The following is a 15436-nucleotide window of genomic DNA, read 5'->3' as shown; positions in this document are numbered from 1 at the left end:
ACAAGACCTACGCGACAAATTTGTTTCTTTAATGAAAATGTGCGAGGTAAAAGCAACATATTATATTTATTGACATTTCCAAGGTTTTAACAGTTAATTCCAATATGCCTCACAATAGTTGGCAAGTAAGGTTAACACATGCAACTCTGGTCTGAAATATAAAACCAGCTATAGACCACATTGTGAAAGCTGCCATGCACGTCAACTACAATGAGCAAAAAGATGTTGAATATGATTGGCAGCCCTATGAAAAGCTTTCGACCTGGAGCATGGTTAAGGGCTCAGCACGCGTCCTCAACTTGTCAGTCAGACCAGGTGCGAGAAATAGCACAAGGCTATGTTAATGATCGTTTAATGGACTCACAACAGTCCCCGATGGCCCATTTGGAAAAGTAAGCAACCCCCTGTCTGGACTGCAAACTGACAAACGGGACGAAATGGACTTGATTCATTTCATACCATTGTTTTTAGACCAAATAAACGTCATATCCACGCATTCATACATACCATTACTAAGCGAGTTTGTGTTTTGTTGTCTTTTTTTTTCTACTTTTAAAATGTATTGTAACCTTTTCAATAAGGTCTTCTCGTCAGCTGAAAGGCTGTTAGTCTGTAAAATTATGATTTTCATTTCATTCAGCGGTGCAGATGGGATTTTAGAACTGGGGGGGGGGGGGGGACGCTAACATTATTTTAACGTTATTTACTGAAGATTGTCGTTATTACGTGGGACGGAACAGGTCTCTATGCATCTGGGGGGGACCCCCGTCCCCAGTGCTATCTGCGCCCCTGATTTCATTGATAGTCTACTGAGGCAAAAAAGCTTTGATGTTCTATGTTGTGTTATTTTCTAAACTGTTGTCATTGGTGTTGTTGTTGTTGTTCTTATTATCCTTTACCTCATTCTCAAATCACTTCATTAGCCTACTAGTTACAGTGCATGAAATGCCCTGTATTGTTATTCCTAGGCTTCTTCTTCTTCTTCTTCTTCTTGTTACCTTTTTCTGCGATTAATTCAGCCCGAACCGCTTAACTAGAAACTTAATTCAAACTTTGTCGCGTAGGTCTTGTAAAGGACACTTATGCTATGTATTTTTCACTTTTCTAAACTTTATACTTTTTAAGATATTAAATAAAAACGAATCGAAATGTTCCCATTGACTTACATTGGGCCATTATGATATCATAATAGGGTCTTTAAACTGGCTGGCACCTGTGCTTCACTGAATTAAACACAATTAAAATGTAATGTACTTATCTATTTAATTTCGATACTGGAAATAGCCTACTAACTTACCCAATTATAGTTTTATATGACCCTCACTTTATTTGCCCCCCTGTTGCCTTTCGCGCAGATGGTGCGTAACTTTTCTCCTCTGTGTTTTTACAAAAACTTCACGGTACCAGATTTCTCACCCTCACGCAGCGCTCCTCTGTTTATACAACTGGGTAAGTCCTCACACCAAATTGCTTATGGTCACCCGAGTGGGTCCTGCAGGCACTGCAACACCCTCGTTCTATGATTTGGCAGTACAACCTCCCCACCCCCTCCTGCAGCTAGATGCCTTTATAAACCTCGGGCGCCTGGCTGGGCTAGTCATTTGAACAAGAGCAAAGGATAGAGAGGACGTCGCAAGCCGACCGGACCGAAGACAACACCTTGCGAGGAAACTGATCGACTGCGAGTACAGTTGGACATCAACACGAACAAATAAGCAAACATGCAATCCGCTTGTCTCGTAGCACAACAGACGCCCTTCGTCGCCTCACCTCGATTGGTCTCAAACGGGAGCTCACATTGTCCACCACCCGCCAGGTAAGGCATGCCGATTCGAGTCAGCTCGTTCAGTGAAGACCATTATGATACATGTAAACGCATTTTCCCGTTTCTTCTGTCTTATATATATTTCAGCAACATTCAAGGTCATGTCAAAGTAAAGGCTATAGGCTATCCCTAGAATGTAAGCATTTAACTTCCCAGGCTTTTCGTTAACCCGATTTCAGTGATCTATTCTAGTGTAATTCCAGTTTGTGAAATATTTGAATGGCCGTTTGGCGTTTGAACACTGTCACTGTTTTAAATCGTCTATGGGATTTTAAAGCGAAAATGTTCTAGCATAAGGCTCATATCACAAGTCTCGTTTACAGTCCACTGGCTAGGTTAATAGGACGGACATGAACTATTTTCTCTTTTTCTCTCTTCAGCTGTAAATCTGCAATGTGGAGACCATGGCTTGTAAAAGGCAGCGATGCGCCAATGAGAGGCAAAAGAAGCAAGCTTGCTTGTGTAAGTACCTCTACCGGTATCTCTCTCCGATATTCTGGGTTTTTTTTTAAGAAAGAAAAATGCATGTTGCTGTGATGCTGCGTATTTTCAACGAAACAGGATATCCCATGCCTTCATTTAAGTCCCAGTTATTTCTCAAGGAAGGACATTTTCCCCATTAATCTCGACGAATTGGACGAATACAACAAGCCATAGTCCCTCAGGATAAATAAAATATACAGCACTAGTAGCAGCAGGGCTGCAGTGGAGGAGACAGACGGGCATGTGGTGAGCGTTAGCCTCTGTGTGTTGGCCCAGAAGGTGTGACAGTCAAGCGCTTTTCTTGACACTGAACCACTTGATGGATGGAGAGGGAGAGTGAGAGAGAGGGGGGGGGGGGGGGGGCAGGCAATCAGAGGCACTATGACACAGCCATATGGCTCTCTAGTCTCTGCTAGTGAGAAAGCAGTTAGGTGTAAGTAGAGGGGCGACAGAAAAAGGTGACAGGGAGGGAGGAGTGCCTATGCCAGCAGCCAACACAGACACCTCCTCCAGCCCAGCTAGTTTCCCACAGGATAGCGCCACCCTAACACCTCCTCAGCTGCCACAGTGGAGCCAGTTCTCTGGCTGCCATCCTGTAATAGGTGCCACCACATCCAGGGGCACCATCCGGCTAGCATCCACCACTTGGCTGGAAGTTTGGTCATAACTGCCTTTGGGTAGACTCAGAGAGTGCCACAGTGAGTCTTGTTTTCTTTAATTGCAGAGGACTGATGTTTTACTCCCTTCTCTCTCTCCCCTTACAGCCTTACTCCAGACCTCCTGTGCCGGGCACCACCACAGCTGACAGCAAACTACAGCCTTTTCAGCACCCTGTCAGGTATGTATCTGTGAGGGCATTCTCATGCCACTGCTATGGTGTGGGCTGTGTGTTTGTGGCCTCATGATGCGAATGCCACGTACATTTACTTTAATCAGACCAGGCAGTGTGCTCGCAGTTCTAAAAAAACACAATCACACCTTGGGTCTAGTGATTCAATAAAACACCCAAGGTGTGCAAAAATGCCACACATATGAAGTAACTGCACCCAGAGTTTTAATTTCCGCCCTGCCTAATTTTATGTACACATGTGGGTGAAGAAAGTGCAGACAAGGCTTGTGTTTTTACCACTCGTGTCAGTCTGTTGTGGGATGTTGGAGACTGTGTTTTTAAAGTTTTTTCCCTTCTCTCTTTGCACCCACAGACTTTTCTGGCCCAAATCTAAGTCATATGACTACCTGTACAGCGATGGACAAGCCTTGCTCAAAAACTTCCCAGTACAAGCAACAATCAGCTTCTACGAGGACTCGGACAGCGATGATGACGATGAAGATGATGATGAGGAGCTGATGGAGGCAGAGCTGAAAGGACAGTCTCAGGAATGTGTCAAGTCTCACCCTTACTTTACCAGCTTAAACTAAAGCCATGGACACAGCTGACGATGTCCCTGAGGGGAGAGAACTATGGTGTCTCTGCTGCAAATGGTATCATACTGTAGTATAATGATACAGGAATGGACACTAGTCTGTGTTAAACAGGGACAGCCTGTTGTTGGACATTAAAAGCAGGGCTTGGAGGAGCTCACTCCACCCAACATCAGTGCCCTCGCTGCTTTCAGCTTGGGCTGAGAAACGCAGATACTCTCACGCTTTTAAATGATGCATGTGTGTTATTAGAGGTTCCTTCTGGGAACAGAATTATTGGTGAACAGGTGGATCCCATATTGGGATGGTGTTTGTTTGCCAACCATCTCAGGACCTAACTCCAGCTACTGTCTGTATGGATACAAACACATGGATACATTTGTATTCTGTTTCCTTTATAAAATTATAGTGTACATATCTACATAAAAATATATATTTATATTTAAAATGACTATTTTTCTACTTTTGCCATGTTATGTCAAAAAATAAATTTGTAAAATTATTCGTTTTTAGTTTGTTTCTTTCCATGTTTAGTCTCTTATCTTGGGGGTGGGGTGCAGTATTTTTAAAAGGGGGGAGGTGGTGCAGAGTGTCATAAAAACACCTCTTTTTTAAATCCTCTATCATTCCTTTAATCCTTTGATGTTGAGGGGACTAGTGGGACTGGGGCCTGTGCTGTGTCTTCACGCTTCACGCAAAGATGATCTGATAGAAGCCTTTAGAGGAAGGGCTAGGGAGGGTGGGGTAGGAATGTCAGGGAGGGTAAACCCCCTTCAGTCAGAGGTCAACTCTCAACTCTCAACCCCCCCTTTTCAGACAACGGAGCACTGAATCTCTCTTTTAAGGCAAGGTAAGTATATTTGTATAGCACATTTCATACACAGTGGCAATGAAATGTGCTTTACATACATAAATGCAAAAGGAACATGCTAAAGAAAGCATTAAGGTCCAGAGAAATGATCAAAATCGGTTCAGTGTTGAGATAGAATGCTATACCTAGCAACCATCAAAATGGCTATACAATGTTTTCCCATGGGGCAAGCTTATTTGTGGAGTAAACCCACCACTGAGAGGCTCATAATTCGTAATTATCAGAGTCTGACTTCATGGGAAGAAGCAGTCGTTTTTATTCTGAGAATAGAGCCTAATAAAAGGCCTACCAATAGAGCTGGGCCATTAACCTGCAACATCACTTCCCCATCTGGAGTGATGCTGCTTCCAGGCACATCTAAGATTTCCTGGCAGTTTGTTTCAGTTGCATTCAGCATAACAGCTAAATACTGCTTCACCATGTTTCGTTTGGAATCTGGGCTCTACTACCTGACCTGAGGCCATGGATCATTCTGAGCCCTACTTGGTTTATAGTCTTTAAACATATCAGAGATGTACAATAATCTCTGTTTTGTCTTTACTTGATTGAAGAAAATGTTGTCTATTCAATTACTTATTTGCTCTAAGCATTTACACTGGGCTGTAGTCATCTGGTGAGAGAGCAGATACATTTGTGTATATGTGCATAATTATGGTAATCAATGTTATGTTCTATAGAATCGGTCTCAAAGGCAGCATATAGAGATTAAGCAGAAGATAATCACTGACCCCTGACGGACTCCGCATGCCATAGCCAGCCTATTAGATTCATAGCGGCCAATGGTGAGAACGAAACTTCTAAATAAGACTGCAGAAAGTCCTATCCAATCTTCCATCCTGTCCAGCAGTGCTTTCTGATATACAGTATTAAATGCAGCACTGAGATCTAGTAAAAACTGATATTTTACCTGGATCAGTATTAGCTGTATGTCATTTAACACGTTCTACAAGCCCTTTCAGTACTGTGTTGAGGTCGGAAGCCTGATTGGAATTTGTCAAAATTACCCCAAAACTAGTTATAAAAGGATTTGAGACAGTTCTAAAGATTTTTAACGCAAACACATTTCACAGTTCTCTTTTTAAATAGCGGCTTAATGGCAGGAAGTGTCTGCATTTTTCTAAAGATATGATGAATGTGCTTGGCATGCCTAGTTTGCCTTGCCTGTGTTCTCATAAGCTGTCCAACTGGAGAAGCAATGTCCTGTGGCAGAACATACACATAGATAATTAAGGTGTGTTTTCTATTGGTCTTAATTTCATTTACCCACATTTCCAAACTGGACCAGCAATAGGCAGAACCATGCTATTTGTATTCATAGTAAAGACAGTAGGCCTAAAAGGTACAGGGCAGTAGGGGCAGCTGTGGCCTACTGGTTAGGGTTTCGGGCTGGTAACTGGAGGGTGGCCGGTTTGATCCCCGACCAGTAGGACAAATGTGGGTGGGGGAAGTGGTAGAGCACTGCTCTCCCATGCCCACATCCACGGCTGAGGTGCCCTTGAGCAAGGCACAACCCCGATCACTGCTCCCCGGGTGCCGCTGAAGGCAGCTCACTGCTCCGGGTTAGTGTGCCTCACTGTGTGCTTCACTACCCTGGATGGGTAAAATGCAGACTAAATTCAGAGTGTGTGTGTGACACTATCTCTGCCGTTAAAACAGTCACTAGGGCTCCATTTCCATTCCATTTCCAAGTACATCTGTGACCAAATGTATGGTTTTCACTGAAATTATAACATTTCCAAGTGAACATTACATTTGTTCCGTACACATAGGCATATATGTAGTAGCCTACAAGTAACCTATGAAAATAGGTAATTTGTTTTTTGTTTATTTAGTAGGCTAATAAACAGACATCTTGCCATTTGGGGTTGTCTAATGTAACAATAAATGAATTACTGATGTCAGTTTTAACGCACTTGCTTCTCACTCAGTCACTGTCTCGACTTTAAATCCCACTTCTAAACACCATGTGATCTCCGTTATGGGTCTACTGACCTAATATAAAACGCCGATGAAACCAGGCACTAGGTAACCCTGGGAATTGTAGTTTTCACGGGTAAGGTGTGGCATGAGCAGAAACTTGCTTGGTTTTATTTGAGACCTCAGTAAGATTTTGAGCAGAATTAGGCTACTGTAGGCTACTCACTTCAGTGGATGGACAATGATTATCGCGCAGATTTATTTGAATCAACATTGGCGTTAGTTTGTTTTGAAAACAAATGACTGGTGACTTGATTACCTGAAGACTTCAATACCCAAAGTGCACTTCACCATCAGTGGGTTGCGTTACAGACGTAACATAGTAATAAGAGTTTTTTCATTGGACGATAATAGATATTTCACTACCCTTATTGGATAGTCTATACCTCTATCTTGATGTATATGACTCATGTGGGTGTTCTGCAACTGGAAATAGGGACGGAATGAGAAGAAATCTGCGATAGCCTGGAAGGTAGGGTTTATGTTTTGACATATATAAATACAGTTGAACTTCATGTACATTTGGCAGCTTGTCAACCAACCACAAAAACAAGTGGCGAGAACTAAATGGTTTGGAAAGTTGTTCAGAGATAGCCTAACTGCTTTTACAGCATTCCAAATAGGCTATTCGAGTCGATGGATATTTTATTTGCTTGTATTTTAGAGAGATGCTGCGACAAAACCCGAAAGCTTTCTGTTTGTTAAGAATTTAGAAGAAACTGAATGTATGAACTGATGAATGAATCAAACGGAACCTGTCTTTGATATCTTAACGTTACCTTATCAATTAGGCTGCTTCTCCATCCTGGAATAATTGTAGCCTGCAGACTATATTTAAAATCATTTTTTAAACTAAGCACACTCGTTTGGTTGGATGTTTTCTTGTGATCTGTTTCCAGGCTGTAGGCTACTCACTTTCGTCCGTAGTTTATGTCTTGTCTCTGGTTTTGTCACAGGTTACGATTACAGGAGCATTCCCACTAGGAACGCATTCCCTCTGTTTTGAGAAAATATGAAAATGTTCAAAAGAAGAACTACAGCCTGTATAGGCTGGTCTATGTGTCTATGTGTTATTAGCCCACAGTGCGGTATTCCTCTCGCGTAGCCTACAAACCACAACTGTATAGTGATTGTATCTGGCTTACATGATTTCCACTAGCCTACATCCCCACATCAGTCATTTCCCCCGTCGCATCATCTCTCGTGCGCTCTCCCTGTGGCTTGACCATTTTCAAATCTAGGTAGCCTACTGCTGTTATGTCTGTATGAGTTATTCTACGTGAAATGATAAACATTTGTAGATGTGTTTTCCAAGTTGGGTTGGGTCTCTAAATCAGGCTCGTCTCGCTACTCAGTTTCATCAGACAATGGAATTATTAGCACTGAGCAATTCAAAAAGCCTGTCCAGCAGGCCACATTCAACCTTAACAGCATGGTCGTTATTCAGGTCGTAGCCTACCAAGAGAGCACAGGCACTCTTGAATGTTTGATTTCGGATTCGGGTAACACTATATTTCTGTCCTCCGCGATAAGCGTCATTGTTTTGGAGTAGACACTTAATCCGTGCCTACCTCAAAGCAGTTTAACGTTATCGAATGGGAATCGGATAGGCTACTATCGAATGCCTGGACATGGCTGCTCAATTGGTAACCTGGTAGCCTATTTCGAAATGTAGCCAATGCCTTTTTTTTAATTATATTCTTAAAATACGTAACGTGGCATCGATACACAGGCCTCGTTAAATAAACAAGCGTATCTCTGGGCTCATCTCGGTTTCCATGGGAACACCACGACCTCTTCCCATTACTCTAAATAGGATTTATGTATAGAATCGGGTGTCCCTACCCTAGATTATTTCGATGAAGCATCATTTAGTAGCTCAGTTCAGTGGTCGTTAATTGGGATGTTATTGTATTGATTATGGAGACCAATCTGATTTGATCCTTGGAAGAACTTGAATGCATGCGGAAATCTACTTAGGCCCTTTCCCATTTCTAATCTCCACCCCTACCCTTACCCCTACCCCTTGGCCCTCGCCTTTTCAAACGGAGCAATAACGTAGGTGTAGGCGTAGGGCTGTCACTCTGTCACTCACCAGACATAAACAAACATGGCGCCTGCAGCTGTTGTGGCCGCACTGGGGAAAATGTTTACACAATGCAACATTTCATCCAACAAGTTTTAAAACCATGAATTACAAAGAAAATAGCCTATTTGTGTGATGCTTTTCCTGCTGTTTCCGACATTTTTAAAGGGACTCGCGTGATGTTTCTTCTTTAATGGCAGCTGCCAGACTCAACTTATTGCCGCCATCTAAAGGATTGGGGTGTGAATGATCACGGGTTCGCAATGCATTGGGGGAAATCGGTTTCACCCCTCCGTTTGAAGTGTGCCCTCGGAAAATCTCCGTTTGGAGGGGTGGAAGGCCTTCCCCCACCCCTACCTTTCTGTCTTAACGTGAATTGGGATAGCCCTACCCCTACACGTGAACGCGCAAAACGGAGGGGAAGGGGAAAGGCGTAGGGCTAAGGGGTGTAATGGGATTCAGCCTTAGTCTCCACTTAGATATGAGTTATTTAATGTATAAAGTTAAAATTAATATGTTCATTATTGTACTGACAGTCATTGGTATAAAAATATTGTTACATTTCCTTGTCCTTTTTTGTCAAAATATGTTTTGTAAGTAGTTTTGGACAAAAGTGACTGAAAAATACCAAATAACCATTATCCTATGTTGATTTTTCAGGTCAGCATACGCCGATCCAAGTAGCTGAGTAGCATGGCAGCTGGTAAGTGGCCTACAGTTAAAGGAACAATCTTTGATTCTGCATCTGATATTTGAGCCGACTCTGATAAAAGCCAATCAGATTACACCCTTCCCTGTCATGCTCCACAAGCAGTGTGTGTTGATTAGCTGGAATAGTGTGGTCTGAGCCGCCTTCTTTGTTTCCAATTTACAGAGTCAGGATTGTGTAAGAACACCAGAGGATTTCTAAGCGCACACACAGAACAGACTCTTACAAGACCATGAGAAGCAATTAGCTGAATTTGACAAAATCGTGTAAAAATAAATAAAGATACAATTTAAATATAATGTACTTTTAAATATTGGATATGCTTGCTTGTGTGAAAACAAAGTTGAGCAATTAGATTGTAATGTAGGCCTACTTCATTTACATTTTCTATTTGTAAAGATAGTGCAGGCATGTGTGGTAGTAGCAACAATACAAGGTCAAATGCATTGTCTCCCTGACAATATCTGACTTAATGAAGCTGGGTGAGGACTGGGGATGTGTGTCAATGCATTCAGGGTCACACACTGCAGCCTCTGCTCGTGATTTAGTGAGGCGTTTCTTTAAATAACATTAGCATGTACAGTGGGGAAAATAAGTATTTGAACCCCTTGCGATTTCACAAGTTTGGCCACTTGCAAAGAAATGTGTGATCTATAATTGTAATGGTAGGTGTATATTAACAGTGAGAAACAGAATATCAACAAAAAAATCCCCAAAAATGCATTTTATAACATTTATGACTTTATTTGCATTTGATGCAAAAAATAAGTATTTGAACCCCCAAAACTGACTGACAAAAATGACTTAGTACTTGGTGGAATAACCCTTATTGGCAAGCACAGACGTCAGACGTTTCTTGTAGTTGGTCACCAGGTTTACAAACATCTCAGGAGGGATTTTGGTCCACTCCTCTTTCCAGATCCTCTCCAAATCTTTAAGGTTGTGTTTTCAATGGGAGGGAATGAGGGAATGAGGTTCAAGCCCAATATTCCACATTACATGACCCCATCCATAGTCCCCTTGATCCGGTGGAGTCGTCCTGTACCCTTGGTAGAGAAACAGCCCCAAAGCATAATGTTTCCACCTCCATGCTTGATGGTGGGTATGATGTACTCTTGGGGTCATATTCAGCATCCCCCCCCCCTGTCAAACACGGCAAGTCGAGTTGATGCCAAAGAGCTTGATTTTGGTATCATCTGACCACATTCTGTCTCCAAATCCTCCCTAGAATCATTCAAGTGTGCAATGGTAAACTTCAGATGGCCCTGTACATGCGCTTCCTTGAGCAGGGGGACCTTGCGAGTGCTGCAGTACTTCCAAAAATTACGGCGTGGTGTTTTGCCAATGGTTTTCTTGGTGACTCTGGTCCCAGCTGCCTTGAGATCATTCACAAGCTCCCCCTGTGTAGTTCTGGGGTTATTCTGCACCTTTCGAATGATCACTGATTCCGCACGAGGGGATATCTTGCATGGAGCCCCAGACCTAGAGCGGGTGACAGTTGTTTGGTGTTGCTTCCATTTATGAATAATCGCACCAATAGTTATCTGCTTCTCACCAAGCTGCTTGCCGGTGGTTTTGTAGCCCATTCCAGCCTTGTGCAGGTCTACAATCTTATCTCTGACGTCCTTGGACAGATCTTTGGTCTTGCCCATGGTGGTGAGGTTGAAGGTGTGAAGTATGATTCTTTGGACAGATTTCTTTTATACAGGTCACCAGTTGAGATCAGGTATACCTTGTTAGACCTAATGAGGACTAATCTGTGTGCTTTTTGGGCACATAACTGGCCACTGGGAGCCAGAATTCTTGCTGTTTGCTTGGGGGTTCAAATACTTATTTTTTGCATCAAATGCAAATAAAGTCATAAATCTTATAAAATGCAGTTTTCTGGATTTGTTTGTTGATATTCTGTTTCTCACTGTTAAAATACACCTACCATTAAAATTCTGGATCACACATTTCTTTGCAAGTGGCCAAACTTGCGAAGTCGGCAGGGGTTCAAATACTTATTTTCCCCACTGTATGTGGTGACAGCAGGGTCGTTATTCATGAGATGATAAATATATCCTCTGTCCATATTCATGACGAAGTCACACATTCTCATTGTTCTAAGCTGCATTCTTAGCTGAATTGGGAAAACAAGAATACATAAAATCACACATACGGCCTTTGAGTCATAGTTTAAAACAATACTTCATAAAATAACACATTCAGCCTTTGAGGCATAGTTTAAAACAATATTTTATAAAATCACACGTACTGCCTTGAAGTCATAGTTTAAAAACATAGTCCTTTGAGTCATAGTCTAAAACAGTAATTTGAGTCATAATTTAAAACACACGTATTCCTTTGAGTCATAGTGTAAAACAGTCATTTGAGTTATAGTTTAAAACATAGGCCTTTGAGTCATAGTTTAAAACATAGGCCTTTGAGTCATAGTTTAAAACATAGGCCTTTGAGTCATAGTTTAAAACATAGTCCTTTGAGTCATAGTTTAAATCAAACATAGTCCTTTGAGTCATAGTTTAAAACACACATATTCCTTTGAGTCATAGTTTTAAACAAAGTCCTTTGAGTCATAGTTTAAAACAATATTTCAGCAGTTTCTGCTTCTTTGCTGTGCATCTATAAACAGGTCTGTGTTGATGCTTATTTTTTCCTCTTTGCTGGTGTAGCATTCCTGGATGGGAAATATGCAAACGCACTCCTCAAGCGCTTTCCGCGGGCCAACGGCTTCCTGGAGGAATTCCGCCAGGGCAACATTGAGAGAGAGTGTGTGGAAGAGAGCTGCAGCTTCGAGGAAGCCAACGAGGTGTTTGAGAACAAGGAACGCACGGTAATCCAGAATGATTTCCCCACAAATATGCCCTTTCAAACTTGATCCTCCAGGTGCATCAGAACATGTTTCAGTACTGTCTCACTTATGATCTCTCTCTATCTATCTATCTGTCTATATTTATATTTAAAGAGAGATCATTTTGAATTTCTTTAACAGCATCATTCTGTCAATAAAGTTAACAGTATTCATCGTTAAACTATATCTTTATAATCCAACCTATTAATTTAAATGAACTCTGCCATAAACCATGTAGAGTAGGCTACAGTTCAGTCTTGGAGAGCATTTTTTCATGAATACACCTCTCTACATATAAGTGCAAATCGATTCTGTGACCTTGACACTGGTAACAATAGCACTATGTTCATGTGTCATCATGCTTCAGGAAATGAATACTGATGTGGAAAGTGTGGAAAGATACAGTGAGGTGATCTGTACCGTGACAGACTGTAAGTGACGGATATAACGAGGAACCTTTAACAACTCTAGGAACAGGCGACAAAATATCGCTTTGGTAGTCACTCTTGAGGGAAGTGAAATAAAGATTGTTTGTACTTATGCTGCTACCTGTCTTGGTCAGGTCTCCCTTGAAAAAGAGATTCTTAATCCCAATGGGCCTCTCCTGGTTAATTAAAGGTTATAATGAAAGGACATTTTAATATAAGATCCACGTTTGCCCGTGACTGCAATTCATATCCTTCTCACTGGCTTCTTCATTGGCTTAGCTCGAATTGTGGTATTTGTCGAGAAAACATTTAGAAAATAATGAGACAATGCTTCTGGTAGTCCTGTATGTGTGGTACTGGACTCTGTCACTGGACTTCTCTTTCTGGTTTAGATGGAGTTCTGGAAAATGCGCAGTGTGGGCAGTAATGCAGAGTCCCGCTCCGACAGCAAGGACGTGGTGTTTATGGTGGTGCCCCTCCTGGTCATGACGCTGCTGGCCCTCATAGGGCTGTTCCTCCTGTGGCGCTGCCAGCTGCAGAAGACCATGCGTCGCCGGTGGCCCGCCTACCCGCAGAACCACTATCTGGCCAGCCGCAACTCCCGCAGCCTGCCACGCATCCTGGTGCACCGGGACACGCAGCCATTGTCATCGCATGCCGAGAACTCCCACCACCACCATCCTGCAGCGGCGTCCGCACCGGTTCTCCCTGAGCCCCCTTCCTGCCGGCCCACGGTGATAATCAGCGGGGTGGAGAGAGGAGGAGCCGGAGGGAGAGGGAGCGGGTCCGAGGCCCAGAACCCGCCTAATGGCCATGCCTTGTACGTGCAGGATTCCTCCGTGTCTGTGGCATCACGTCTCTCTGGGGCCACGCCCCCGCCGTCTTACGAGGAGGTGACGGGGCACGCTGAGAGCAGCAGCGATGAGACCACTGCTCCCTACAGCGACCCTCCTCCCAAGTACGACGAGATCGTCAAGGACAAGTGAACCTGTGATGCTAAGACTGTGAGCGCAGGGAGAGGGGAACAAACCTTTCAAATTGGTCAAAACGCGCCCTTTCTCTTTCCAACTCTAAGGGGTGTTTTGTAATGCCAGTTGCTGCCAGAGCATGGCATGTATGTGAATGTTTGGCTTTGCTTCAGACTTTCCTTTCCTACCCTCATCAACAAATCAGCCTTGGGGGTAAAAGTGTTGTATTTCCTTTGGCATCTCGATGAAGATTTGGATGTTGTGGAAAAGAAAACGCGACCACAGAAGCACAGACACAGGCCTTCGGCCCTCCACCTGTTGTGCCATGTCCTTTCCCCCACTACAGTACAAGGGCACTACTTTCTCTCTTCTTTCTCTCTCTCTCTCTCCCACCTTGTAACGCCTTGGCTTTGGCCTTAACCATGGAAGGAGGGAAACAAATCATAATGGCAGGGGGGGGGGTTGGAACATATTTCCAGTGACAGCCCTCCCCATATTAAAACAATTCCTGAAACACAAAACCAACAAGTAGAGTAAGCTGAATCTGAAGGTTCCTGAAGTGATGTGGTGAAATGGAACCATTAGAAAAAGTGTAAAGATGGCGGTCATATGTGATATGTGATGCAGTCATATGTGATAGTTTGAATCTGACTGTACGTGTGACACCTAGACGTTAATCTCGGTTCTGTATCTGTGTTGGGTTTGAGTGCAAATGTCTGTTGCCTGTTGCCAAGTCTGTTCCCTGTTGAAAAAAAAAACAACCTGTGGGAAAAAGAAGTTAGTTCAGAGTAGTTTGCTTATAATTCAGACTTCTTGTGCCATTATGGGGAGAAGGACCATTCCCTATAAGATTTAAAGTGAAGTTTACGTGACAGAGCAGTATTCTGAACATTTTGTAATGTATTTAATATGTACTTTTTTGAGTGCAAAAAGACACTTAGTGATATAGTGTTTGATATCCGGAGAATAAGTACTTCCCTATATGCACCTCCAACATGTAACGCACACACACACGTTGTACACGTGTACAGAGACACACACTTGTACAAACACTTGTATATCTTATAAAGCGAGTATGAATATATATATATATATATACATATATCTGTGTCAGCCAGGAATTCTATTACCTGACACAGACACACACACACATACAAACGCTGCAATCAAAGGATGAGTCTACATTCCAGTTTTCCTAAATCTAAATTCCCTCTTTACGTCACAGCCTTTTGACCCTTTGCTTTTATTACTCTTTTTATGACAACAGACAACCAAGTGAGATTGTACAGAGCCTTTAGCACTAGCTTACTCAACCATGTGCTGCACTGTCTGAGTTATTTTCTGTGTTGCTTATTTACACGTCTGTTTTATCTTGACTTTGTGACCGATAATTTGAGTGTAACTGTGATTCATCAGCCAAACAGTTTGAACTGTGCTCATAGCATACAAGAACAACTGTCCTCTGCTCAGGTTTGATCCAATGTTCTCTGTTACAGCACTAACCCAGTGACTTTGGGTTACACACTGCCAAAACTGAAGAGACTTTAGAGCTTTACTGCAGGACAGAAGAGAGAATCGCATGAAGGCTAGAGACATAGTCTCTCAAGTGTTTTCAGTGACCATGTGTTTACTGTAATGTTTGTCTGGCCTGATCTCAGTGCTAATTTGCGTATGGCTTTTGTTGTGTATAGACTTGACTGACTACTGTTTGCGGCAATGTCTGCTCTGTGTTGATATACTGCTCTGTTAAGACATTGTGGTCCACCTAAGCAAGATTATTCCCCAAGCATTTGGAAAGTGTTTCTTGCCAACATGA

At 42.6% G+C, this 15436-nt stretch overlaps 2 protein-coding genes across 2 annotated transcripts; both read left to right on the top strand.

Annotated features, from left to right (window-relative positions):
- Positions 1 to 1686: 1686 nt before the first annotated feature.
- On the top strand, positions 1687 to 3727 carry ripply1 (ripply transcriptional repressor 1; the record flags this gene model as incomplete). The annotated part of the gene is made up of 4 exons (XM_080844638.1): positions 1687 to 1816; positions 2206 to 2287; positions 3073 to 3146; positions 3511 to 3727. The coding sequence occupies exons 1-4, from the start codon at positions 1722 to 1724 to the stop codon at positions 3725 to 3727; spliced, it is 468 nt and encodes a 155-aa protein (XP_080700764.1). The 5' UTR covers positions 1687 to 1721.
- A 3249-nt stretch (positions 3728 to 6976) lies between these two features.
- Positions 6977 to 13638, top strand: prrg3 (proline rich and Gla domain 3; the record flags this gene model as incomplete). The annotated part of the gene is made up of 4 exons (XM_080834069.1): positions 6977 to 7050; positions 9325 to 9367; positions 12046 to 12206; positions 13045 to 13638. Exons 2-4 carry the CDS (start codon positions 9358 to 9360, stop codon positions 13636 to 13638), a joined length of 765 nt encoding a protein of 254 aa, XP_080690195.1. The 5' UTR covers positions 6977 to 7050; positions 9325 to 9357.
- Between the last annotated feature and the right edge of the window lie 1798 nt (positions 13639 to 15436).

Source organism: Sprattus sprattus, assembly GCF_963457725.1.
Source record: "Sprattus sprattus genome assembly, chromosome: 1".
NCBI lineage: Eukaryota > Metazoa > Chordata > Actinopteri > Clupeiformes > Clupeidae > Sprattus > Sprattus sprattus.
Note: the sequence above shows the minus strand (reverse complement) of the source record. Positions and strands in the feature narration are given on the sequence as shown.